The 27,312-nt window shown below is 38.8% G+C and overlaps 1 protein-coding gene across 2 annotated transcripts in view; it reads left to right on the top strand.

Moving 5' to 3' along the window:
• Positions 1-23,087, top strand: part of Cenpi (centromere protein I) — a 64,326-nt gene extending 41,239 nt beyond the window's left edge. For both annotated transcript variants that reach the window (XM_085684759.2, XM_085684758.2), the window contains exons 19-22: positions 4,600-4,648; positions 4,775-4,993; positions 21,686-21,727; positions 22,357-23,087. In XM_085684759.2, the coding sequence (XP_085540885.1) occupies positions 4,600-4,648; positions 4,775-4,993; positions 21,686-21,727; positions 22,357-22,491 (445 nt within the window). In that variant the 3' untranslated portion in view covers positions 22,492-23,087. The remainder of the gene's footprint in view (positions 1-4,599; positions 4,649-4,774; positions 4,994-21,685; positions 21,728-22,356) is intronic.
• The last annotated feature ends 4,225 nt before the right edge of the window (positions 23,088-27,312 follow it).

The following is a 27,312-nucleotide window of genomic DNA, read 5'->3' as shown; positions in this document are numbered from 1 at the left end:
GTATTGGTATTAGTTCTTTGAAAATCTTGTAGAATTCTGAGCTGAATTCTACAAGTCCTGAACATTTTTTGGGTTGGGAGAATTTTGATGACTGTTTCTATTTCTTTAGCAGTTATAGGTCTATTTAATTTGCTTATCTGGTCTTGATTTAATTTTGGTAAGTGATATTATCCAGAAAGTTGTCCATATCCTTTAAGTTTTCCAATTTTGCGGAGTACAGGTTTTCGAAATATGACCTGATGATTTTCTGGATTTCCTCCATGCCTGTTGCTATGTCCCCCTTTTCATTTCTTATCTTGTTAATTTGAATATTCTCTGTCTTTGGGTTAGTTTGGATAAAGGTTTATCTATTTTGTTGATTTACTCAAAAAACCAACTCTTTGTCTCATTGATTCTTTGTATTGTTTTCTTTGTTTCTATGTTGTTGATCTCAGCTCTCAATTTGATTATTTCCTGCCATCTAGTTCTCTTAGGTGAGTTTGCTTCTTTTTGTTCTAAAGTTTTCAAATATTCTGTTAATTCACTAGTGTGGGATTTTTCCAGCTCCTTTATATAGGCATTTAGTGCTATGAACTTTCCTCTTAACTCTGCTTTCATTTTGTCTCATAAATTTGGGTATGTTGTGTGGTCGTTTTCATTGAATTTTAGGAAGTCTTTAATTTCTCCCTTTATTTCTTTCATGACCCATTGATGATTCAGGTGAGCATTGTTTAATTTCCATGTGTTTGTGGGTTTTCTAGAATTAGTATTGCTGTTGACTTCTAGTTTTCCTCCATTTCTTTAAGGGAATTTCTCATTTCATCTTTAAGACTTTCAAACATTCTCTTGACGTTATTTTTTATGTCATTTTCTTCTGGTTCATCCATATTTGGTTGTTCAGGTCTTGCTGGTGTTGTGTTGCTCTTTGTGGTATAGTGTGTGATCTTAACTTTTTTACTCTTCTTTTCCTCTAATAGTTGTGGTTGGGGCTGTCTGCCATTCTGTTGTATAATCTTCTAGGTGAATCCAGAGTTCAGATGGTTGTTCCTTGTGGTACAGTCAGTTTCACAGTTCTAGTTACCCTGTTGGTTACTTGATCTTCCTGTAGATAGCTCAGTGCTACTGTGCTTTGGTCTGCTCCCTTGCAGTTTGCTGTCTCAGGCCTACTTTGGCCTAGGTTGCCGGCTTTGCCATGTTTCTGTAAATCCTGGTCTGGATCCCCTCCTGCAGAAGTCCCTGGCTTGGAGTTGAACCTAGAAAGATTTCTGGCTCTGTCTACTGCCTCGGTGGTCCCAGGCTTGGGTGCCCCCCCACCCACAGAGGACCTGCTTACTCCCTCAGAGGTCCTAGACTCACACTTCGACTTGCAAAGGTTCCTGCCTATTCCCTTCCATGTCCCAGACCGATGCCCGGACCCACAGAGGTCCTGGCTCAGACCTACTCTCTCTGAGGACCCAGACTCATGCCTGGCCCCGCCGAGATATCTGGTTCCTGCCTATTCCCTTGGAGATCCCAGGTTCACTCACGCCCAGACCCATCAGGGTCCTGGCTTAGGTCTACTCCCTTGAAGGTCCCAGATTCACGTCTGGACCCTCAGCTGTCTCTGGCTCTGGGTCACTTGCTCAGCGGTTACTCCCCTGTACCTGTTCTTGTGGAGATTGCTGACTCTGGATCTGGTTGCTGGCTGCAGTCCTGGATCTACCAGTGTCCCAAGACTGGGTTGGCTCCCGGGCTGGATTTGCTCCTGACTTCTGCTCTCAGTGGAGCTTGTTAGCTCTCTGCCCTAGGTAGCTTGTTCTGTCCCACTCTGGTTCTGGTGGAGATCGCTGACTCTGGGTCAGGTTGCTGGCTCAATCCTGGTTCACCAGTGTCCCAGGACTGGGTTGGCTTCTGGGACTGGATTTGCTCCTGGCTTCTGCTCTTCTAGAGGCTTTTTTCAATTAAGGTTTCCCCCCTTGGATGACTTTAGCTTATGTCAAGTTGACATAAAACTCATCTATGAACTTTCCATGCTGCTTCCTCCAAGTCTGGCTCGAAATTCTTTATGTTATTATTTTTATTATTTAATTTTTTCTTATTTTGAGGCAGGGTTTCTCTGTGTAACAGCCCTAACTGTCCTGGGACCCACTCTGTAGACCAGGCTGGCCTCAAACTCACAGAGATCTACCTCCCTCTGCCTCCCAATTGCTGAGAATAAAGGTGTGTACTACCATCACCTCATTATTTACAAATTTTAATTATTTAATAAATTTAAATTTAATAAAATTAAAATTTTTATTGTAAAAGTTTGCTTATTATTTAAAATTTTTATTGTATTATCCTCATTGTATATAGTGCTGGTTTTTCTACAGACAGGTTTCTTGTTCTTTGGCTTTATTTGCCCCTTTTCCCCCTTTGCTGCTAGTCCACTTCCTTTATCTAGTCTTGCTTCTGCTTATATATCACACACATATATCAAATATTTTTCTATCTATATAAACCATTGGACCCACAAATCGGGGAAACATGGTGTTTTTCTTTGAGTCTGGCATATTTCACTTCAAAGTGATTTGAAAATGCATTATAGAGGTGCCTTAAACACTAAAATGGAAGCTGTGCTATTTTTACCCCTCTCCCAGTAGGGCATATGGAATTAAAGTGTTTGCTGTAGATTGGCTTATTATATAATGACAGTGTTGCACTCAGCTTTGTTAATTAAAATTTCTGTGTGTTAAAGAACAATTAATCATTGGTTGATATGTGTTGAAGTGTATGTATTTTCTCTAGTCAAAGGGATATTTTCTGGGAGGCAATAGGAACTATTTATTGCCAGTTATGTGACCCTCTAAGCATTATTTCTAACCTTTTGCTCTTTTACTTGTGGACCAAGATTATTTTTAATACTTAACTTTAGGACCTTTCAGCCTAAGTTTTGTCAATGTTAAAATATGTAGAAATGAGTTAGATAATAGTTTGCAGATAGAAAAAAATTGTGGTTGTTTGTTTTACTTTTGGGGGCCCACCACCCAGCTCCCAAATGAATACACATGGAGGCTTATTCTTACTTATAAATGCTCAGGCTTGGCTTGACTTGTTTCTGTCCAGCTTTTCTTAACTTAAATTATCCCATCTACCTTTTAGCCTCTGGACTTTTTCCTTTTCTTATTTATGTATATTTTGCTTTCACTATTACTCTGTGGCTGGCCCCTGACATCCAATTGTCCTTGTTCTCTTGTTTCTTCTTTTCCTCATTTCTGCTTCTATTTATTATCTCTGCCTGGTAGCCACACCTATCCTTTCTCCTGCCTTGCTATTGGCCATTCAGCTCTTTAGTAGACCATCAGGTGTTTTAGACAGGGAAAGTAACACAGCTTCACAGAATTAAACAAATGAAGCATAAAAAAAAATGCAACACAATCCTTGCACCTTTAAAACAAATGTTCCAGAGCATAAACAAATGTAACACACCTTAAGATAATATTCTACAACAAAAATTACATTTCTGGATTTCTGTACCTTTTAACTTTTTCACATTTATTTGGGATTTTTGTTATTGGTTTCTGTGTGTGTGTAAGTATGGGTAAGTAAAACAATACATGTGTAGTCATAGGACAACTTCTGAGTTGGTTCTCTCCTTCTACCATGTGGGATCCAGGCATCAAGGTCAGGCCATCAGGCTTGAGGTCAGGAGTCTTTGCCTGCTCATTTATCTCCCTGGCCTGCTGTACCTTGTTTTATTTACATAAAGAATATGTGTTCTGTATCAGTGATTGACTGCTTTCTTTAATCACAAAACACTAAAAGAATGTCTTTCCCTGTTTGTTTATATTTACAGTAAGAGCACATCTGGAATGTCTGGTTCAGTCTTTAAAAACTTATCAGTATTGTGTATTTATGTGTGTGGATGCGCAGGTGCCACAGTGCATCTGTGGAGGTCAGAAACAGCCTTGTATAGGCAGTTCTTTCCTTATACTTTCATGTGGATTCTGGGGATCGAACTCCGGTGGTCAGATTTCATGGCAAGCACTTTCCCCCTGAGCTTTCTTGTCATCCTCCAACTAAATTTAGAGCCTCTTGTTTGTTTGTTTGTTTTGTAGTACTCAGGATTGAATTCAAGGCTTCATGCGTGCTACACAAGTGATCTAATACTGAACTCTACCCATAAACCATAACTTTAAAAATTCTTTGTGGAAAATGTACCATAAAAGTGTAAAATCCTTAATGAGATAATTAGATATTAGTGCTTTGCACATTTGCGTTTGTTTACTTTAAATTGTACTTGTGCATGAATGTGTTGTGTACTTTCAAGAATATTCATGTGGAGGTCAGAGGTCAATATCAGGTGTATTCCACTATTGCTTTGCACTCACTGACTGTCTACAGTGACTAGCTGGAGAGCTCCAGAGACTTGCCTGTGTCTGTTTAGTCCTCCCAACCCCCACAGTGCTAGGGTTAGGAATACATGCAACCAAACCTGGTTTTCACATGGGTGTTAGAAATCCAGTGTCAGGTACTTGTACTTCTCTAATAGAACCATCTCCCTGGCCCTAAAATGTGTATTTTAAAATTTTCATTTTACATTCCAAAGCATTACATCTGATGACATTTTAAATGCTTTCTTATATTTGATTTTATTATTAGGTATCACAATAATTTGACAGCTGCAAAGAAAAACAACGTTTTAAAGAAGGTATGAAGGCTGAATCTGTGTTAAATCACCATTTTAATAAACTGAATATAGATATTTGGGACCTGGTAAGAATAAAAAGGAAAGGAATAATAGATGTTAATGACCATTCTATTTCTTTCCCATTAGGCAAAATCGGAATTCAATCTCAGCAGCAAGATCTGTCAAGAATTTAATTACTATTTGACAGCTATGGTTCGTTGCTTATGGATGTCCAAACCATTTGATAAAGGAATGTACGTTGATCCCCAAAGCTTAGAAAATTCTGGAGTCACAGAGTATAAATACAGTTTAAATTTAGTCCAGCATCCTTCTCTATTGAGCTATGCAGCTTCCTTTTTGCTTCAGGTAAGTGTGTTTAAAGTGTCTTTAGACTTCATAGGTAACACTGACTGTGAAAACAGGAACTGTTTATATCTGAATTGCAAGGCATGTTCAGAAGTTTTAGTGCTGACAAAATTTTGGTGATTGTGCTAGGCTTTAAGGAACGTAAATCTCTGTTCTCTAAGAGAGCTTGGCCTTGTTACAGAGACAGAATTGTTAACAAATTGCTGTAATATGGTGCGGAGAGGTGAGGGAAGGTACAATTGTAGGGAAGATAGATGACTAATTCAGTTCTGCTTGAGTTGAAGTGGTGCCAGGAAAGGAAAGGCTTCATAGAGGTAAAAGCTGTCTGTTCCTCCTAAAACTGAAAGTGAAAGCTAGGTAATGGTGCTTGACTCTTCATCAAGCCTGCTGATTCAATGTATTGATGATGTATGGGCGTGGCAGAAGTGTCTGTATCTTCTTAGGCCATTGGTAAGATTACCATTTTCAACCTTGTTAGCGACTTGGGGGCCATTCATAAGGTGCATTTATCAAATCCATCATTGACACAATGTTAAAATTACAAATGTATTGGAAGAATTTGGATTCACAAATCTCTTAAGATAGAACATTGAGCTGGGTGATAGCGTACGCCTTTAATCCCAGCACTCAGGAGACAGAGACAGGCGGATCTCTGAGTTCTAGCCCAACCTGGTCTACAAGAGCTAGTTCCAGGACAGGCTCCAAAGCTACAGAGAAACCCTGTCTCAAAAAAAAAAAAACAAAAGAAGAAGAAGCAAACAAAAAGAACATTGAAAACTCTAACAATGAAAACAGTACAGAGTTAGAGAAATAGTCATTGACTAGATAGCTCGAATATACATGTAATGAGCAAAACTCATCTGGATGTTGGCTCTTACAGTTTGTGTAGTTGGAAGGCTGTCAATAAACAGCCTAGCATAACAAGCACGTTCATGGCTGAGGCAGGAAAATCAAGTGTTCCAAGCTGGCTTTACTCAAAACCAAAACTCCAAACAAAAGCAAACACCAAAACAGGCTTTGTGTAGTACACATGGGAAGCCAAGCTTAGGGGTCAGGAAAATGTTCGTGAAGGAGATTGGTCTGTAATTCTCTTTCTTTTTTGTGTTTGGGTATCAGGGTAACTGTAGCCTCGTAAAAAGAGTTTGGTAGTGTTACTTCTGCTTTTATTGTGTGGAATAATTTGAGGAGTGTTGGTATTAGCCTTTCTTTGAAATTCTGGTAGAATTCTGTGCTGAAACCATCTGGCCCTGGGCCTTTTTTGGTTTGGAGGCTTTTTGATGACTTTATTTCTTTATGGGTTATAGATTTAATTTGTTTTTTGGTCTTGATTTAATTTTGGTATATGGTACTTATACAGAAAATTGTTTCCTTTCAATTTTCCAATTTTGTGGAGCATAGGTTTTTGAAGTATGGCCTGATGATTCTCTGGATGTTCTCAGTGTCGATTGTTAGGTCCCCCTTTTAATTTCTGATTTTGTTTGTTTGGATATTCTCTCCCTGTTAGTTTGGATAAAGGTGTGTCAATCTTGTTGACTTTCTCAAAGAACCAACCCCTTGTCTTATTGATTCTTTATATTGTTTTCTTTATTTCTATTTTATCGATTTCGCCTTCAATTTGATTCTGCTATCTACTCCTTCTGGGTGAGTTGCTTCTTTTTGTTCTAGAGCTTTCCGGTGTTTTGTTAATATGCTAGTATGGGATTTTCCCAACTTTTTCATGAAGTCATTTAATGCCATCAACTTTTCCCTTAGCACTGCTTTCATTGTGTCCCATAAGTTTGGGTATATTGTGTGGTCATTTTCATTGAATTTTAGGAAGTCTTTAACTACTTTTTTTATTTCTTCTTTGACCCAGTGGTGATTCAGTGAACATGGTTCAATTTCCATTTGTTTGTGGGCTTTCTGAAATTAGTGTTTCTGTTGAATTCTAACTTTAAGCAATGGTGATCCAATAAAATACTTGGGGTTATTCCTTTTTTTTGTATCTTTTGAGGTTTGTTTTGTTGCCGAGTATGTGATGAGTTTTAGAGAAGGTTCCATGAGGTGCTGAGAAGAAGGTTATATTCTTTTGTGTTTGGATGGAATGTTCTATAGAAGTCTGTTAAGTCTATTTGAGTCATAACATCTGTGAGTTCCCTTGTTTATCTATTAATTTTCTGTCTGGCAGTCTAGTCCAGTTGTGAGAGTGGAGTGTTGAAGTCTCCCACTATTAGTGTGTGGGGTTTAATGTGTGATTTAAGCTTTAGAAGTGTTTCTTTTACATATGAGGGTGCCCTTGTATTTGGGGCATAGATGTTCAGTGTCGAGATTTCCTCTTGATGGATTTTGCCTGTGACTAATATGAAATCTCCTTCTTTGTCTCTTTTGATTGATTTTAGTTTGGAATCTATTTTGTTAGATATTCGTATAGCTACACCAGCTTGTTTCTTAGGCTCGTTTGATTGGAAAAAATTTTTCTAACCTTTTATTCTGAAGTATTGTCTGTCTTTGAGATAAGGTGTGTTTCTTGTATGCAACAGAAAGATGGATTCTGTTTTCATATCCAATCTGTTAGTCTGTGTCTTTATAGGCGAATTTAATCCATTTATATTAAGGGATATTGAAGACCAATGATTGCTATTTCCTGTTATTTTTGTTTTTGTTGGTGGTGGTGGCATTGTGTATGCATTTCCTTTCTTTGAAATTTGATGCTGTGAGATCATCTATTATCTGTGTTTTTGTGTTGTATCTGATTTCCTTGGGTTGGCGTTTTCCTTCTAGTACTTTCTGTAGGGCTGGATTTATGAACAGGTATTGTTTAAATCTATTTTGTCATGGAATACCTTTTTTTTCCATCTATGGTGATTGAAAGTTTTGCTGGGTATTGTTGGGGAATTTTATTTTAAGGTGTGTAACTTTTGTTTTTACTGCATTTGTTTAACTCTGTGAAGATGTGTTTCTTTGCCTGTCTTAAACACCCGATGATCATAATAAGGAGCTGAATGGCCAATAGAGAGACAGGGAGAAGGATAGGCAGGACTGGCAGGCAGAGAGTATAAATAGGAGAAATTTGGGAGGAGAGGGAGTGAGGAAGACATCAGGGGCCAGCCACCCAGCTACACCACAGTAAACCAAAGAATAAGAAGTAAAGAAAGGTATATAGAATTGAGAAAGATAAATGCCCATAAGCAAAAAATACTCAGGATAATTTAAGTTAAAAAACAAAGTTGACAAGAAACAAGCTAAGCTAAGGCCAGGCATTCATAACTAAGAATAAGCTTCCATGTGTGAATTTTGGGAGCAGGATGTTGGGCCCCTCAAAAGCCAAGAGAGTAACACATCACACAATAGGATATGGTAGACTGGTATCTGCGGTCACTTAGTGTCTGTTCAGGACCTCCTGGCTTTCATGGTTTCCTTAAGAAGTCAGGTGTAATTGTAATAGGTCTGCCATTATATGTTACTTGGCCTTTTCCCTTTACTTTAATATTCTTTCTTTATTCTGTATGTTTAGTGTTTTGATTATTAGGTGTCAAGGGGACTTTTTTTTCGGTGCAGTCTATCTGGTGTTCTATAAGCTTCTCTTCTTGTACTTATAGGCAGGTCTTCCTTTAGGTTGGGAAAGTTTTCTTCTGTGATTCTTTTTAATACATTTTCTGTGCCTTTGAGCTTTAGTTCTCCTCTTCTATTCCTATTATTTTAAGGTTTGGTCTTCGCATGGTATCCCTGATTTCCTGGATATTTTGTGTTAAGAATTTGTTGGATTTAACATTTTCTTTGACCGATGAATCTATTTTCTTTATTGTATCTTCAACTCCTGAGATCCTCTCTTCCATCTCTCGTATTCTGCTGTTTATGCTTGTGTTTATGGTTTCTGATCGTTTCCGCAACCTTTTATTCTGAGGTATTGTCTGTCTTTGAGATCAAGGTGTGTTTCTTGTATGCAACAGAAGGATGGATTCTGTTTTCATATCCATTTGATATGAAATTTTCCATTTCCAGAATTCCCTTGGTTTTTTTCTTTATTGCTTCTCTTTCAGTTTCCTTCACCTGTTTGATTGCTTTTTCTCGGTTTTCTTTAATGAATTTGTTGATTTCTTCCAATTTTTTTGTCTTTTTTTTGTCCTCCACTTCTTTAAGGGAATTTTTTATTTCCTCTTTAAGAGCCTCAATCATCTTCATACAGTTATTTTTAAGGTCGTTTTCTTCCTTTTCATCTGTGTTGGGAGGTTCAGGTCTTGCTGTTGTAGAAGCACTGATTCTGGTGGTGCCATATTGCTCTTTATGTTGTTGAGTATACTCTTACCTTATTGTCTGCCCATCTCGTCCTCCAATCGGTATAGATGGAGCCTGTGCTTCAAGGGGTCCCTCTTCCTCCAATTGGTGTACTTGGGGGCTGTGGCCCCATTGATTGCTCCTTCAGGTGCAGGCAGAGCAGAGCCTCCGGCGATCACTCCTCCAGGTGCAAGTGGGCCCAAAGTTCAGATAGATGGTCATTCCTCGAGGTGCACATGCGGCCACAGCTCCAGTGGTTGCTCCTCCAGGTGGGGTCATTCTAGGTGTAGGTGTGGCTGAGGTTCTGGTGGTCGCTCCCGCAGTGGAGTATCTCATATCGAGAATGGCAGTGGATGCTGGCTGGGGCACAGGTGCTCTTTCCCAGAGGAACTTCTTACAATAGCTTCTGGAAGATCGCCTCTGGAAGCCACTGCTGTCGTTACTCCCAGCAGTCACTGGCCTCTGATGCTCCCTGGCAGCAGGTCACTTGGGCCTCTGACTCTCCCTGGCGGCAGGTCTCTGAGGCCTCTCAACAGTTATTTCTAGCATGTGGGTTCTAAAGTTTGAACTTAGTCATCAAGATTTGGGACATAATTTTGTATTCACTGAGTCAGTTTTGTGGTCCTGTCCTGTTTTGTTAGTGTTTCTGTTTGTTTGTTTGTTTTCGAGACAGGGCTTCTCTGTTTAACATCCCTAGTTGTCCTGGACCTAGCTCTTGTAGATCAGGCTGACCTTGAACTCACAGAGATCTGCCTGCCTCTGTCTCTTGAATGCTGGGATTAAAGGTGTGCACCACCACTGCCTGGCATTGTTAGTGCCTTTTTAAAAATACACCATTCTTAATTGTGAAGTCAGTATATATAAATAAATATTGAAAGAATGTATATATACATATATGTACATTTTTAAAATATTTATATAGGACCCATACAGATTGTAATTTTTTTCTTACATCATTTATGCTTTTGTTATCAAAGTTTATTTACTGTGTAATCCAAGGACATATAATAGAGGTATAGCAGTAAGTATATAGTTTAGAAATGATAACTCATTAAACAAACGAATTAACATTTCCTTTAACTCTGGGCTATATCCAGTCTGTTCTGCATGAATTTGTTTCCTGACTTTGTGACTGGGGTCTCTCCTCATTGAAAAAAATGATTCTGATATTAAGTCATACTTCTTTAATGGAAAAGTCTATCAACATAATGTCCCATTGCTCAACATTTGGCGCATTTAAGTGTATTTTTAAAATTTATTTTATTTTTTCTATATGAGTATTTTGCCTGAATGTATATATCCATGCATGACTGATGCCCTAGGAGGCTATCACAGGGAATTGAATCCCTTGGGACTGGGATTATAGACAGTTGTGAACTGCCATGTGGGCAGTGCTGGGAATTGAACCTGGGTCTTTTGGAATAGCAGCTAGTGCTTATAACCATTGAACCATCTCTCCAGCTCCAAATTTGCCGAATTTTGGTTCATTTTAATTATTAAAGGAGATACTTAATAAATTTAGAAGTTTAGAAGTTCTTTTGAAATGGGTCTCATCAAAATTAGATACTGATCCAAGTAAAATTCTTTCCTTAGGTCTGTCTATAAATGATGTCTTAAAAAATTGTGTATTTGCCATGCATGGTGCAGCATACATTTAGTCCCAGCACTTAGGAGGCAGAAGCAGGTTGATCTCTGTGAGTTCAAGGCCAGCCTGGTTTACAGAGCGAGTTCCAGAACAGTCAGGTCTACATAGGAAAACTATGTCTCAGAACAGCAAGAATAAAAATGTGTACTTGTAGCCGGGCGGAGGTGGCACATGCCTTTAATCCCAGCACTTGGAGGCAGAGTTTGAGGCCAGCCAGGTGTACAAGAGCTAGTTCCAGGAGAGACTCAAACTACAGAGAAACCCTGTCTCAAAAAGCCAAGAAAAATTTATGTATTTGCTAATAGTAAGATATGTGAAAACTCAGTTCTCAGTTGAGTACAAATATATGCAGGACATATGTATATATGTTATGAAATTCTTTTTCATTGCAAACTCATTTCTTATAATTCTGTTCTTTGGATTTTATATGTCACATTATCAATCTTTTGTGCATGAATTTTTATAATTTAGTTAATATACCTTGCAATAAGAATTTAGTTTTATTTTGCTGCTTTTTAAAAATGAGAATATAGCCAGGAGGTGGTGGCGCACGCCTTTAATGGAAGCACTAGGGAGGCAGAAGCAGGTTGATCTCTGTGGGTTCAAGGCGAGCCTGGTTTACGGAGTGAGTTACAGGACAGCCAGGGCTACATAGGAACCCTGTCTCAAAAAAAAATGCTCAAAAAATATAATTATCATCTGGAAATGCATATTTTTATTTTTCATTATTTGATAATTTCATACATATATAATGTATTGTTCTGAACAAACTTATCCCCTATTTCTCCACCATCCTTCCTACTTCTTTTTCTGTCCTAACATCATGAGCTTTTAAATCACTGTCTACTTACTGCTGTCCATATGTCCATGGGTTGGTAGGTCCTAGCTGCTCATGTCCTGCCTCCCTGAAGAAACTTGACTCTTCCTTCACCCAACAACTATCACTGCTAATAGCTCTTCAGCTACATGTGTGACCTCATAACCACCTCCCTGCTCTATACTAGGATTTTGTGTTGCTTGGTCTTTGACAAGTCTGTGAATGCTCTATTAGCTACTGTGAGTTCATATATGTGATGGCTTGTTGTGTCCAGAAAACACAGTTATCCAGTACCTCTGGCCTTACAGTGTTTCCACCCCCTCTTCTTCAACTATTCCTAAGCCTTGGGAGGAGGGGTTGTATACAGATACCCAATTTCTCTCTGTAGTCTCATATTTTTTGTATGTTGACTAGTTGTCAGTCTCTTTGTTAATTACTCCTATCTACTGCAAAAAAGAATCTCTTTGATGAAGGTTGAGAGATGCACTTACCAATGGGTATAGTGATAAACCATTAGGAATCAATTTAATACTGTGTCCACTTAACATAATAGTGATAAGTTCTCTCCTAGGGCATATGACCTCTGTAGCTCTTATAGGTCTGGGGTCACTTAAAGATTGGCCATGGCCATGAATACATTTTAATAAGAAGAGGCTTTATTAAATACTAGGGTTGGATGCTCCTGGCACCAGGACTTATAAAGGCAAACCCCACAAGATTACATGTATTCCACCTACGTGTCGGTAGGGTCTTATTTTAACATATGTCTTGCAGTTGGCCTAGTCATCTTTTTGAGCAGAGTGAGCAAATTTGACTATAAAAGCAGAAATAATAGTTAGTCTTATGACTACTATCTTGCAAGAACAGCAGATTTTACAAGCCCAATCATTTTTAGCTTAGTATGCTGTGTTTAGTTGCTATGTCTGGGAGGCCTGCTCTTTTCTGAAGGGAAACAGGAGTGACTCTGGGGAAGAGGGGAGGTGTTGGGGAGAACTGGGAAGAGTGAAGGGAGGGGAAACTGGGGTTGAGATGTAATATATGAGGGAAGAATAAACGAAGAACACCCCCCAAAAAGCAAACAAATGAAAACAGCCTTCAACATCTGTGAATAAAGGGAAGTGGGCTGACAGGGTTTAGCCTGTACAAGCCTGGAGCCACTTGTTAGAGACAGCTTTGTCTTTTGGTCTCTCAAGCATAGTAACTAAACTTTAAATGTGATGTTAGCCGTCACATAGCCCCTGGTCCTTGACCCAGTTAAATGTTATCAGGCATGGGTTCGTCTTGTGGATCGTGTCTTAAAGCAAAAAATGGTTGATTACTCTTATAACACTTGTGCCACTATGGTACCAGTTAGCAGGCTGTTTACCCATATAGCTCATTGGCTAGGATGGTATTTTAGGTCAGTTTTTGAAAGTTAATCTTGCCCAAGGAGGGCTCTTAGTCGGACTATTTCCCTTTAGGAACTAGGTGAACTGTGGTTTACTTTCTTGCTCTTAGCTAAGAGAAGCTTTGTTTTGCAGAACACCATTACACTTAACATTCTTACACTGTTCCAAGTAAATAGTTCTTTTGAGGTGAACTTTACAGGTCATTTAATTAATTAGTTAATTAACTTTTAGACAGGGTCTCACTGTGTAGCTCTGGCAGTCCTGGAATTCACTATGTAGACCAGGCTAGCCTTGAACTCACAGAGATCTGCTTGTCTCTAACCTTTTCAGTACTGGGATTAAAGGTATGTGCCACCATTCCTGACTCATTTGTATTTTATTTTAGGTCATTTTTATTTTATGAGTATAGGTGTTTTGCTTGCATATGTATCTATGTACTGCATGAATGCCCTGGTGCCATGGAGGCCAAAAGATGGTATTGACTCCCTAGGGACTGGAGTTATAGATGGTTGTGAACCACCATGTAGGTGCTAGAAATTGAACTCAGACTCTCTAGAAGAGCAGCCAGTGCTCTTAAATACTGAGCCAACTGTCCAGCCCTATTTTAGTTCATTTTTAGAGTACATATCTGGTACGGGAGAATTGTCTGTATTCTGTCAATCATGTTTTAAATAAATGCTGATTGGCCAGACAGGAAGTATAGGTGGGTCAACCAGACAGAAAGTAGAGGTGGGGAGATGAGAACAGTAGTATTCTGGGAAACAGGAAGCTCCCTCCACCAGTCCTGCCCAGACCTCTGAAGAAGCAACCTGTGATCTGCCTGGCTGAGAAAGGTACCAAGCCATGTGGCTAACGTAGATAAGAACAATGGGTTAATATAAGCTACAAGAGTTAACAAAGAAACCTGAGCTAATGGGCCAATCAGTTTATAATGTTATGAATACCTCTGTGTGATTTTATTTGGGGTTGAATGGCTGCGGGAACTGGTGGGAGGACAGAAACCCCAATAAGCCCGGCCTTCATGTTACACATATCCAGTGTACAAAGTTACAGAATTCATTATGACATTTTCCTGTATGTATACCATGAACTTTGTTCATGTTAGCCTCCTCCTTAGCAATCAGGGAAATGCAAATTAAAACCACTTTGAGATACCATCTTACACCTGTCAGAATAGCTAAAGTCAAAAACACCAACGATAGCCTATGCTGGAGAGGATGTGGGGTGAGGGGAACAATCATCCATTGTTGGTGGGAATGCAAACTCGTGCAGCCACTGTGGAAATCAGTGTGGCGGTTTCTCAGGAAACTGGGAGTCAACCTCCCTCAGGACCCAGCAATACCACTCTTGGGAATATACCCTAAAGATTCCCTAACATACTAGCCTCCCGTTAGTATTCAGGCATCTGTACTGGCCTGCCCTTGGGCTTCTGACAGCCTATGTCCTCAGCTGTAGCTACTAAGAGCATCCACTACAGGCTCTGCCCACCCCACCCCCACACTTTGTCTGTTCCTTTCTCTCCCTATCTATCTCTCTGCTCCCCCTTTTCCTTCCCTTCCTCTTCTCCTTCTCTGTTGCTGCTTCTGTTCCCAGAGGCTGGTCTCCCCTCTCCCCTCCCTTTTCCCATTTACTTTCCCCCAATTAAAAAAACCTCTCCACCTGAGCTCTATCACATGTTGTCTCTCTCATGCCGCTTAGCTCTCCTGTAGCTCAGGCTGACCTCATACTTGCTATAATTTTGAAATCCTTGTCCTCGTGTTCCTAACTTCCAAGTACTGGGATTATAAGTCTACACTATCACACTGGCTATATAAAAGTTTTTAAATATATATTCTCCATATGAGAGCAAAAGTGTATTAGTCTTTCTGAATCTGACTTGTTTTGTTGAATGTGATGATCTGATTCCATCCATTTTCTTGCAAATGGTATAATTTTATTCTTTATGGATGAATAAAACTAGGGTATACATAGCTCTCTATAACTGCTTACTTCCATAGAAAACTCTAAGTTACTGTATTAGGCATGGGGTAAGGTAGAAGCTTCCAGTCTTTGGTATACCCCAGCTGGCATGGAATGTCTACCTAATGAACATGCTGGACAAAGATGAGCATTCTGATATTCTTAAATGGTTGCTGCTTAAATGGTTATGCTTTTCATGAGATCTTGGTGGAAAATGGAAGCCTTGAACCCTTAACCATACTCTATAGGAAGAAGCAGGTCATGGGTCCAGTGTCTCAGATCTTTGCTGTTTTGAGGTTTAATAAAAATTCTTTGGTAATGTTTTTGTTTCTAGTTTTTTTTTTTTTATTTTAAAGACAGGGGACTTCCTATGTAGTTCAAATGAACTTAAACAGAATTCTCCTGCCTCCCAGGTGCTGAGATTATAGCTGTACACCATTGTGTTCACATAATAGATATTTCTGAATAAATGTTGAGGCCCTGTTTCAAAACACACAAACTAAAATGCTGAAAATCATTACATGGTTCAAATTTTTTGCCTTTCAATCTTGGACAAGTTTTTTTTTTAGTTTTTTTATTTGTTTGTTTACTCTAGCTCCATGTTGAAACACCAAAATCTAGTTGAATGCATTTACTCTTTACTCTTTGCTCTTTTGGGGGGCAGCCACACAGCTCCCCAATAATTCTCATACATGGAGTCATAAAGATCTTATGAATGCTCGGCCTTAGCTTGGCCTGTTTCTTGCCAGCTTTTCCTAACTTATATGAATCCATCAGCCTTCTGCCTCTGGGCATTTACCTTTCTCTTCTGTAAATCCCAGCCCGCTCTTACTCCGCGGCTGACGGGGTGGCTGACCCTGAGTGTCTGCGTTTCCTTATTTTCTCCTTCCTTCCCTTCTCCCGGGTTCTCCTTTTATTTATCCTCTCTGCCTGCCAGCCCCGCCTATCCTTCCTTCTCCCTCACTATTGGCCGTTCAGTGCTTAATAGACCATGAGGCACTTTAGACAGGTAAGAATCACAGCTTCATATTGTTAAATAAATGCAGCATAAACAAAAGCAACACATCTTTATATCGTTAAACAATTGTTTCAGAGCATAAACAAATGTAACACACTTTAAAATAATACTATACAACAGATTATGGGCTTCAGTTACCTTGTCTAGATTTTTTGTTTTGTTTTTGAGACAGGTTTTCTTTGAATAGCCTGGTCTAGTCTCAAATTTCTAACTGTCCTACATCAGTCTCCTGTGTTCTGGAGTTAAGGATAAGTACTGCCATACTCAGCTCCCTTACCTGTTAAATAGGAGCGATGATATCTGCCTAAATATGTTGTAAACAGTACATTTCATGATGGATGTGAATCTCAGTATGTTTGTCATAAAGTAATTGCTTAAATAGTATTAGTTATTATTATGTATTAATTTGGATTATAGTTCAAGAATATTTTGAAAATTTTTCGTTGGTAGTCATTGCTTCTCAGTACCTGAAAGCAATAGTTGAAGGCCAAAGACCCTCCTCAACTGGGTTTATAGTGTCTGGGGTGGGGGTGGGGGGGCAATTTTGGTTTTCACCAACTGGAGAATAGGCATACTGACATCTAGTGGCTGGGATCAGACATGCTGTTAAACAGCTTGGTGCATAGGATATTTCCTCAAGACAGTTTTTGGTCCCTAATTGTAGTCTATTTTAAAATGTTTTGACATTTTATCTCCAACATGGATTTTGTTCCACATTAGTGCTTAAAAGTCTGTTTTATTCTTTTTAGTGTTTGCCATTGTATAAGTCATTGGTATGATTTAATTCTAAAATTTTATCTTACTGATGTATTCAGTTATGAAAGTATTAAATCAATGAGATTCTCAGCATTAAAAGTCTTAGCCCTCGGAAATATTTTTATTAAACTTTTTATATTTCTTTATGTGGAGGGAGTTTCACACATGCCATGGCATTCATGTGGAGCTCAGCTGACAGAGTGTAGCAGTCAGTTCTCTCCTGTCATCCTGTGGGTTCCAGAAATTGAACCAAAGTCAAAGCACTTTTACCCACTAAGCCATCTTGCTGGCCCATCTTGGATATATTTTGAATGTATATAGAAAATAAAATAAACATTCTGTTTTTGTTGTTATTTTTAGGATAGGGCCTTCAAAAGTATGAAAAGACGCAGATGACGTCTCTCATACAGGTTTGCTGCAGAGTGCAACGGGAGACACTGGGAAGATTTTCCAGCATGGCTGTAATATAGTTTGAGTCAGTGTTTAATACTTATGACGGGTTTCCTTGTGGAGGATTGTTCATAAGAGAATGCCTGAGTAGAAGGGACAGCGAGGCAGGACATTGTTGAAGTCTAGATGAGATCCTGAGAGTGACTTTTGTGCGGGTCGTTTCCACAGAGACTAACCGGCGCGGGCTACTCTGACATGAGTGTAGACAAGGCAGGACTGCTGGTGGTGCTTTGATGGCAGGGATGAGAAAAGGACTTTTGTTTGGGTTGATGCTTATCAACTTATTAGTAAGAGGAAGTCTTATGAAAAAACTGGAGATAATCTTGTTCATGTGTGAGGACAAGTTGAGACTGTGTTCTGGGCTACTTAATTTTGAGGTGACTGTAGACACTCAGGACCAAAAATTTAGAAAGACAGTTTGAAATAGGGGTTTGGAGCACAGGAAGAAAGGTTGGAAGTTAGAGAAGTAAGTATAAAATGGAGTTAATCAGCATGCACTGTGTGTCATCATTTCCCAAACCACATTTGATCACTTGCATGTATATCAGAAGTCAGGATGCAGCTTGTGATCGCTTACAGCCAGGTAGCAACCATGAAGTAGTAGTTCTTTCTGTTAGAGCATGCACAGGCAGGTGGAGGTGATAATGGTGAAGTACCTGAAGTTGAACATCATTAAGTTAGAAAATGTCTTTAAGTCATCTCTAGGTTGCTTATGCAGTATACTTAAATTATACTTCTATTGTAATTACTTAATCAAACATTCCTTAATTACTTATTGAATATTCAGTAGAGAGTAAATTCTGTGTAACGAGGTGTTACCCTAGATGGTTTAGGGAATGATGAGAAGAAAAACAGTCCGTATGTGTTCAGAACACACAGTGCCATTGTGCCTTATAACATTACACCAATGCTACAAGAACAACACTAAAGCAGAGAGTGCTGTGGGGGCTCCAGCAGGGCAGGCTGGCAATCATTCCGTTAATATGGACTCAGCAGGCTATGCAACACATACATTGAGGTTCTGACTTTTGAAATTTTATGTATCTTCCCCAAATGGTTTTGATTCTAGGCTGATTAACCATAGGTATGGGATATGTAGCTATGAAAGGTCAGTAATCATTACCTTTACATAATTGGGGTGCTGGCCTCAATAGCGTTTAGAGTTTTTAAATGCTTTGTTACCAGCACTATCACACACACACACACACACACACACACACTTTTGCCAAATTGTGAATATTTAGTAACATATGTTTATGAAAATGTTATATGGTAAAAATATGCCTACAGCTGAAAGAACTCATTCAGGATTCCAAAATAAAAATGCTAAGCATGAGAAAGGATCATTGAGGTAAAGATGTAGCTGTGTGGCATAGCACCTTCGCAGCATGTGCAGGGCCCTGGATTTGGGCCCCAATACTTCAGAAACAAAACAAATCTGATATAGCAAAGACATTGCCCTGTACGAATTTAATAGCCCAGGGTTTTCTGTTAGGGACAGCAAAGAGTACTGTGTCTGAGAATATGGTGATAGCTAAAGCCAAGGAAAGATTTAGAGCTCCTAGAATCTACTGTACATACTGCTTACTTCACCGGATCCCTTTATCCCTCTTTAGTGCTTATTTTTTTACTCTTTTTAAACTTAGCATCCAATGTATGAGTCTTCATCTTTGCATTTTTCTACTCTTTTTGTTGACCCCCCACTTTCCAACTCTCATGTCCCTTCTCTTCTGTCGTACCCCAGTAGTCCCCACCCACTTCATGTCACATGTATTCTATTATTCTTTTCTTCTCTCCCTCCTTCCTTAACACCCCCATTTCCTTACGCTCCCCTTTCTAGTATTATACCTTCATGCACACATATACACACATACAAAAATGAAAATCTAGGATTTGGGGGTTAGGCAGATGGTCCAGTCAGTAAAGTGCTTAGAGGGCAACAGAACAACCTGAGTTTCATCCTCAGAACCAACATTTTAAAAATGCCAGATACACTTGTAATCCCAGTGCTGGGGAGGCAGGTGGATGACTGGAGCTGGGTGGCCGGCCAGCCTGCTCTAACCGATAACTGTAGAGATGCTGTCTCAACAACAAGGTGCTTGAGGCACCCTAGCAGAAGTTCTCTTCTGACCTCCACATGTGCACAGGAACAGATGCACACAAATGCACACATAATCTAGGATCCATGTAGGAGAGAAGACATACAGTATTTTGTCTTTCTGAGCCTGGATTCTTTTGCTTGGTATGCTAATTTAGATTTCCATCTGTTTTCCTGCACCTGTCATGATTTCATTTTTCTTTATGGCTGAATAAATTCAGTTGTGTAAATGTACAACATTTTCTTTAACCATCAATCGGTGGATGGAAGTAAAGGGTGTTTCTACTTCCTGACTATTATGAATAGTGCAGTAATAGACACGAATGTTCAAGTATCTCATACTCGTTTTCCATACTGGCTACAGCCGTTTACTCTCCAATAAGCAGTTAATAAGGTGTTTCCTTTTCCCAAATTCTTTCCGTCATTTGTAGTCTTCTCTTTTTTATTCGTTTATGATTTATTTTTATTTTATGTGTATGGATGTTTTGTCTGTATATATGTATGTGCACCACATGTGAGGTACCCCAGAGGCCATAAAAGCAGGTCAGATTCCCTGCTACTGGGATTACAAAGGATTGTAAGCCACCAGGTGACTGCTGAGCCCTGTGCACGAGCAGCAAGTGCTCTTAAGTGCCCAGCCATCTCTAGCCCCATGTTTTTGTAATGTTGGTCATTCTGATTGGGTGAGATGAAGTATCAAAGCAGTTTGAATTTTTATTTTCCTGATGGCTAAAGATGTCAAACACTTTGTAAAATGGTTATTAGCATTTGTATTTCTTCTTTTGAGAACTTTCTCTTGTTTTTTTTTTTACCTTATTGGTTGATTAGATAATTTGTTTTGTGATGTTTAGTTTTTGCAGTCCTTTAGATCCTCACCTGAAATTTAGCTGGCAGAGATTTTTCTCGATTCTGTACATTATCTGCCGGCAGTTTCTGTTGCTGTGCAAATGCTTTTTTCAGTTCATGCAATCCCATTTGTCAATTCTTGGGGTTATTTCCTGTGTTAGTGAAATCCCTTATAGAAAGATCTTGCCTATCCTATGTCTTGAAGTGTTTTCTCTTTAGCAATTGCAGAATTTCAGTTCTAACGATGAAGTCTTTGGTTCACTTTGGATTCAATTTTGAGGTGGGTGAGAGATACAGATCTAATTTTATTCTTCTGCATATGTAAATGCAGTTCTCGAAGCAGCCATAGTGAATACCAAAAAGTCAAGTAATCCCTTACAGCATATTGAAATAAGTCTAGAAACCAGCAGTAAGAGAAACTGTACAGATACTTGGAGACTGAAAAATACAATTGTTAATGTATTGTGGAAATCGGGGAGTTTTTTTTAATTCTTAGAGTAGAATGAAATCATAGCACAACCTACAAGAGCCTCTGGACCACAGCTAACTAAGCATTTCTCAGGCTTAGAGCTGTAAGTGCTCACTTTAAAAGTTCATAGTAGGGTCTGGTGAGATGATTCAGTTGTTATGCACTTGCTGATTTTGCAGAGAACCCAGGTTCTGTTCCCAGCTGCCACGTGATGTCTCAGAGCCATCTGCAAGTGCAGTTCTGGGGGACTCAGTGTCCTCTTCTGGCCTGTGAGCAGAGGCATGCATGTGGTGTATTTATATACAGACAAGCAAAACACCAATATACATAAAAAACAACAAAACAAAAAGCCGACAACTTTTTAAAGACAGTGGTCTCAGATAAACTAATGATGCAGCACAAGTTTCTAGAAACACAGTAATGGCAGAAATAATAAAGATTAGGGTAGAAATAAATGAAATACAGACTAAAAAAACGACACATAGAAACAATGAAACAAAGCTGAACTGATAAACAAGATTGACAAAGCCTTAGCCAAATTAACCGAAAAAAGACTGAAATTACTAAAATCAGAGATGAACCACTTTTTGTTAAAATTTACTCGAGTGAAATCCAGGAAAGGTTGAGGGGACAGATCAATGTGGAAAACTTTGAAAAGGTGCATCTTTGTCCTTTAAGGCACAATTCAAATACCACATGTCTTAGGGGAAAAGTCTTTAGCACCCTGCATAACTACTTTTAACAGTTAAGTACAAAATAAAAAGAGAAGGTCATGGGTTAGGTAAACTTCTGTGCTCACTTACCCACTATGTTTTTATTGTTCCCTTATTTGTGCTTTTAGTGAGAAGGAAATCTAGGGGGTTGTAGCAAAGGTTTAGTCAAAGGGAACTCCAGAGTGCTGATGGGAACAGAACTTAGCAGGATGAATCGGGATGTGAAGAACCATGGTTATTATCTAATGGCTTTGCTAACCTGATGTGTTCGTTTTAAAGGAAAGCCCTGAAGAAAGGACAATAGACCTGACATCTATTCGGGTAAATACATTTGCTTTCATCACCGATATGGATTTCATGTAGCTTAACCAAGAGATTTTTGTATGCCTTTACTACTTTCCTAGTCTTAGTTCTACTGGCTGCAGAGAGGGAAAATGAAATGTTTGCCTTTATAATGCTGTCAAGTAACTTTCATCCAGATTTATTGGCATAGACCATCGTTGACTCTAGGATATAACTCTTCATAGTCTGACTCTTGCTATTCTAATCACTCATTGTTTCATGTAATAGTAAATACAGTTGTATGTATCTAAAGTAAACTGGATGTAAGAACACTGTGTACAGTGTTCTCATTATCTTAGGAAATCTTCCTGTGCACACAGCATAGACTGTGAGACATATCTTTTGTGTTACCTATTTTAGATACCAAGTTTCTTGAGTACGAGAATGGTGGCACTTTTGCACTTCACAGTAATTTGCTCTGATGAATGATTTGCCAATATAATTAAAGCAATATTTAGAGCACTTGGATTAATTTAGTGACTTAGCTCTAATCATGAACCTAGCCCTTCTAAGTTGATGTTTGCAATATGTATTCAGAATGTTGTAAACTAGGCAGGAAACAAGGACTCACGTTTAATAAGTAATTTTTTTCTTTTTTGTACCTGCAGGGGAAGAAATGGAACTGGTATTTGGACTATTTATTTTCAGAGGGTTTTCAGGGCTTGGAACTTTTCATAAAAAGTAGTATCCGTCGTTGTGCTGGACCGCAAACACAGAACAAAAGCACAATGAGTGAACATTAGACGAATGTTGCCATGAGCAAAGTCGACACGCTGAACTACATTCCTCATTGCTAGAGAGGCCAAGTAGCTCAACGTGAGTTTCCATACCATTTCACAAGCCAGCAGCTGTCTTCAAGGAGAGCTTAGTCTATCATGCTCAGGAGAACCTTTGTGTGACTGATGTAATTTTTTAAGCATCCAGATTTTTAGCTAACTTCTTCCATTCGGCTTTCTAGTGGGAATTTTTATCTGCTCTGTTAGTAGAAGAGAGCAAGTGATATAAGTTACTCTGCAGACATTCTTATGCAGAACACGCTGCGATCTCTGAAGTCCAGGGGATATTTTCTGTTTTTCTCATGTGGACTCCAGCAGCAGCAGCAGCACTGAGTTTCTTATAATAAAATGCAGCATGGGTACAACCCATTCCCAAGAAGCTGATACTATCTGGACCTGCACCGGCAGTATTGTATATTGAAGCAAGGGCAGAGGATGAAGAAATCTCTGATTTTATTGATTTAATTTCCTGAAATCATTTTATTATTTGAGTATATATGTGTATGTATATATTTATGTGTATGTTCATATTTCCAGGCCTAAATAAATTAACTTCACTTTTACCTTTAGGAGTAATTCCTTTTTTTTCATTGATTTTTGTTGAGCTCTATATTTTTCTCTGATCCCCTCCCTTCTACTCCCCTCCTTCAACCCTCTCCCGTGGTCCCCATGCTCCCAATTTACTCAGAAGATCTTGTATTTTTCTACTTCCCATATAGATTAGATTCATCTATGTCTCTCTTAGGGTCCTCTTTGTTGTCTAGGTTCTCTGGGACTGTGAATTGTAGGCTGGTTTTCTTTGCTTTATGTCTAAAAGCCACCTATGAGTGAGTACATATGATAATTGTCTTTCTGGGTCTGGGTTACCTCACTCAATATGATGTTTTCTAGATCTATCCATTTGCCTGCAAATTTCAAGATGTATTTTTTTTCTGCTGTGTAGTACTCCATTGTGTAAATGTATCACATTTTCCTTACCCATTCTTCGGTGCAGGGGCATTTAGGTTGTTTTTAGGTTCTGTCTATGTCAAACAATGTTGCTATGAACATAGTTGAGCGCATGTCCTTGTGGTATGATTGAGCTTCCTTTGGGTATATAACCAAAAATGGAATTGCTGGGTCTAGAGGAAGGTTATTTTTTTAATTTTCTGAGAAATCGCCATACTGATATCCAAAGGAGCTGTACCAGCTTGCACTCCACCAGCAATGCAGGAATGTTCCCTTTTCCCCACAACCTCTCCAGCATAAGTTGTCCTTGGCCATTCTTACCTGTGTAATATGGAATCTCAGAGTTGTTTTGATTTGCATTTCTCTGATGACTAAGGATCTCGAACATTTCCTTAAGTGTCGTTCAGCCATTTTAGATTCATTTGTTGAGAGTTCTCTGTTTAGGTCTGTACTCCATTTTTTATTGAATTATTTGTTCTTTGGATAACCAATTTCTTGAGTTCTTTGTATATTTTGGCGATCAGCCCTCTGTCTGATGTGGGGTGATGAAGATCTTTTCCCATTCTGTAGGCTGCCATTTTGTCTTGTTGACTGTGTCCTTGTCTTTACAGAAGCTTCTTGGTTTCGGGAGGTCCCATTTATTAATTGTTTTTCTCAGTCTCTGTGCTGCTGGGTTATATTTAGAAAGTGGACTCCTCTGCCAATGTGTTCAAGTGTACTTCCCACTTTCTCTTCTCTGAGGTTCAATGTCGTTGATTTTATGTTGAGGTCTTTGATCCATTTGGACTTGTTTTGTTCATGGTGATAAATATGAGTCTATTTTCATTCTTCTACATGTTGATATGCCAGCACTATTTGTTGAAGATGCTTTCTTTTTTCCATTTTATATTTTTGCTTCTTTTAAAAAATCTTAGGTGTTTGTAGAGGTATGTGGATTGATATCCGGGTTCTTGGATTCGGTTCCATTGGTCCTCCTGTCTGTTTTTATGACAATACCAGGCTGTTTCAGTACTGTAACTGTAGTAGAGTGTGAATTCAGGGATTGTGTTCCTTTATTGTACATGATTGTTTTGGCTACCCTGGGTTTTTTGCTTTTCCATACGAAGTTGAGTTTCAAGGTCTGTGAAAAATTTTGCTGGGATTTTGCTGGGCATTGCATTGCATCTGTAGATTGCTTTTGGTAAGATTGCCATTTTTACTATGTTAATTCTACCTACCCAAGAGCATGGGAGATCCTTCCATTTTCTGGTGTCCTCTTCAAAGAAAGAAATTGTCATACAGGTCTTTCACTTGTTTTGTTCGAGTTACTCCAAGATATTTTGTGTTATTTGCGGCTATTGTGAAGAGTAATGTTTCTCAGATTTTGTTCTCAGCACATTTGTCATCTATGTAAAAGAGGGTTACTGATTTTTTTTTTCACGGTAATCTTGTATCTTGCTACATTACTGAAGGTGTTTCTGAGTTGTAGAAGTTCCTTGGTAGAATTTTGGGGGTCACTTATGTAAACTGTCATATCAGCAAATAATGAGAGTTTGAGTTTTTCCTTTCTGATTTGTATCCCCTTGATCACCTTTTGTTGTCTTACTGACAATAAAACTAGACCCTCAAGTGCTATATTGAATAGTTATGACGAGAGTAGACAACCTTGTCTTGTTCCTGACTTCAGTGGGATAGCTTTGAGTTTCTTTCCATTTGGTTTGATGTTGACTGTTGGCTTGCTATATATTGCTTTTATTATGTTTAAGTATGTTCCCTGTATCCCTGATCTCACCAAGACCTTTATCATGAAGGGGTGTCGATTTTGTCGAAGGCTTTTTTGACATCCAATGAGATGATCATGTGGTTTTTATTTTTCAGCTTGTTTATATGGTGGATTATGTTGACAGATTTTCATATGTTGAACCATCCCTGCATCTCTGGGATGAAGCCTGCTTGATCATGGTGGATGATTTTTCTGATGTATTCTTGGATTCGGTTTGCCAGTATTTTATTGAATATTTTTGCATCAATGTTCATGAGTGAGATTGGTCTGTAATTTTCTTTCTTAGTAATGTCTTCTTGTGGTTTGGGTATCAGGGTAATTGTAGCCTCGTAATAAAACGCTTGGCTCTGTTCCTTCTGCTTCTATTGTATGGAACAATTTGAGGAGTATTGGTATTAGTTCTTCTTTGAAAATCTTGTAGAATTCGGTGTGGAAACCATCTGGTCCTGGGCTTTTTTTTCTTTCTTTTTTAAATATTTATCATGTATATAGTGTTCTGTCTACATGCATGCCTGCTGGTCAGGAGAGGGTGCCAAATCTTATTATAGATGGTTGTGAGTGACCATGTGGTTGCTGGGAATTGAGCTCAGGACCTCTGGAAGAGCAAGCAGTGCTCTTAACCACTGAGCCAACTCTCCAGCCCCCTTTTTTGGGGGGAGGACTTTTGATAATTTTCTCTTTCTTCAGCAGTTATAAGTCTATTTAAATTGTTTATCTGATCTTGATTTAATTTTGATAAGTGATATATATCCAGAAAATTGTCCATTTCCTTTAAGTTTTCCAATTTTGTGGAGTACAAACTATTTTGTTGATTACAGCTCTCAATTTGATTATTTCCTGCTGTCTAGTTCCTCCTGGGTGAGTTTGCTTCTTCTTGTTCTAGAGTTTTCAGGGTTTTTTGTTAACTCACTAGAGTAGAATTTTTTCAGCTTCTTTATGTAGGCATTTAGTGCTATGAACTTCCTCTTAGCACTGCTTTAATTGTGTCCCATAAATTTTGGTATGTTGTGTGGTCATTTTCATTGAATTTTAGGAAGTCTTTAACTTCTTCCTTGACCCATTGGTGATTCTGGTGAGCATTATTTAATTTCCATTTGTTTGAGGGCTTTCTGAAATTAGTGTTGCTCTTGAATTCTAATTTTACGCCATGGTGATTCAAAAAGATACATGGGGTTATTCCAATTTTTTGGTATCTGTTCAGATTTGCTTTGTTCCCAAGTATGTGGTCAATTTTTGACAAGGTTCCATGAGGTGCTAAGAAGAAGGTATGTTTGGATGGAATGTTCTATAAATGTCTGGTAAGTCCATTTGAGTCATAACATCTAGCACTTGAGATTTTTTCTTTCATCTCTTGTATTCTGCTGTTTATGCTTGCATTTGTGATTCCTGATCGTTTTTCCATATTTTCCGTTTCCAGAATTCCCTCAGTTTGTGTTTTCTTTATTGTCCTATTTTGGTTTTCAAGTCTTGAATCTTTTCTTACATCTGTTTGATTGCTTTTTCTTGGTTTTCTTTAAGGGATTTGTTGATTTCTTCCAATTTTTTGTCTTTTCCTCCATTTATTTGAGGAAATTTTTCATTTCCTTTTTAAGGGCCTCAAACATTCTCCTAAAATTATTTTTTAGGTCATTTTCTTCTGTTTCATCTATATTTGATTGTTCAGGTCTTGCTGTTGTAGGGCCACTAGATTTTTTTTTTGGTGTCGTGTTGTTTTTGTGGTGTTGTGTGTGTTCTTACCTTGTCTACCCATATTTTCCTCTGATTGGTGTAGTTGGGGCTATGTCTCTGGTGATCAGTCTTCCAGGTGTCAGTGGATCCAAGGGTCAGTGCTCTTTGTGGTGAATTCAGGACTATGGTTCTAGTCACTTGGTGTTCCCCAAGGTCCCTCTACACTCCCCAGGGTCGCTCTGCAATCCCATATGTTGTTTAGGCCTGCTCCCACTGGAAGTCACTTACTTGAGCCAGCTCCAGTTGAGTTCACTGGCTCGGGCATGCTCCCTTGGTGGTGACTATCTCTGACCGGCCTGCTCCCAGAGAGGTGGCTGACTGGGGCCTGTTCTAGTAGAGTTTGCTGTTTT

The sequence above is a fragment of the Myodes glareolus genome, chromosome X, assembly GCF_982192425.1.
Source record: "Myodes glareolus chromosome X, mMyoGla1.1, whole genome shotgun sequence".
NCBI lineage: Eukaryota > Metazoa > Chordata > Mammalia > Rodentia > Cricetidae > Myodes > Myodes glareolus.
The sequence above is the reverse complement of the archived record's forward strand: the minus strand, read 5'-3'. Positions and strand labels throughout refer to the sequence as shown.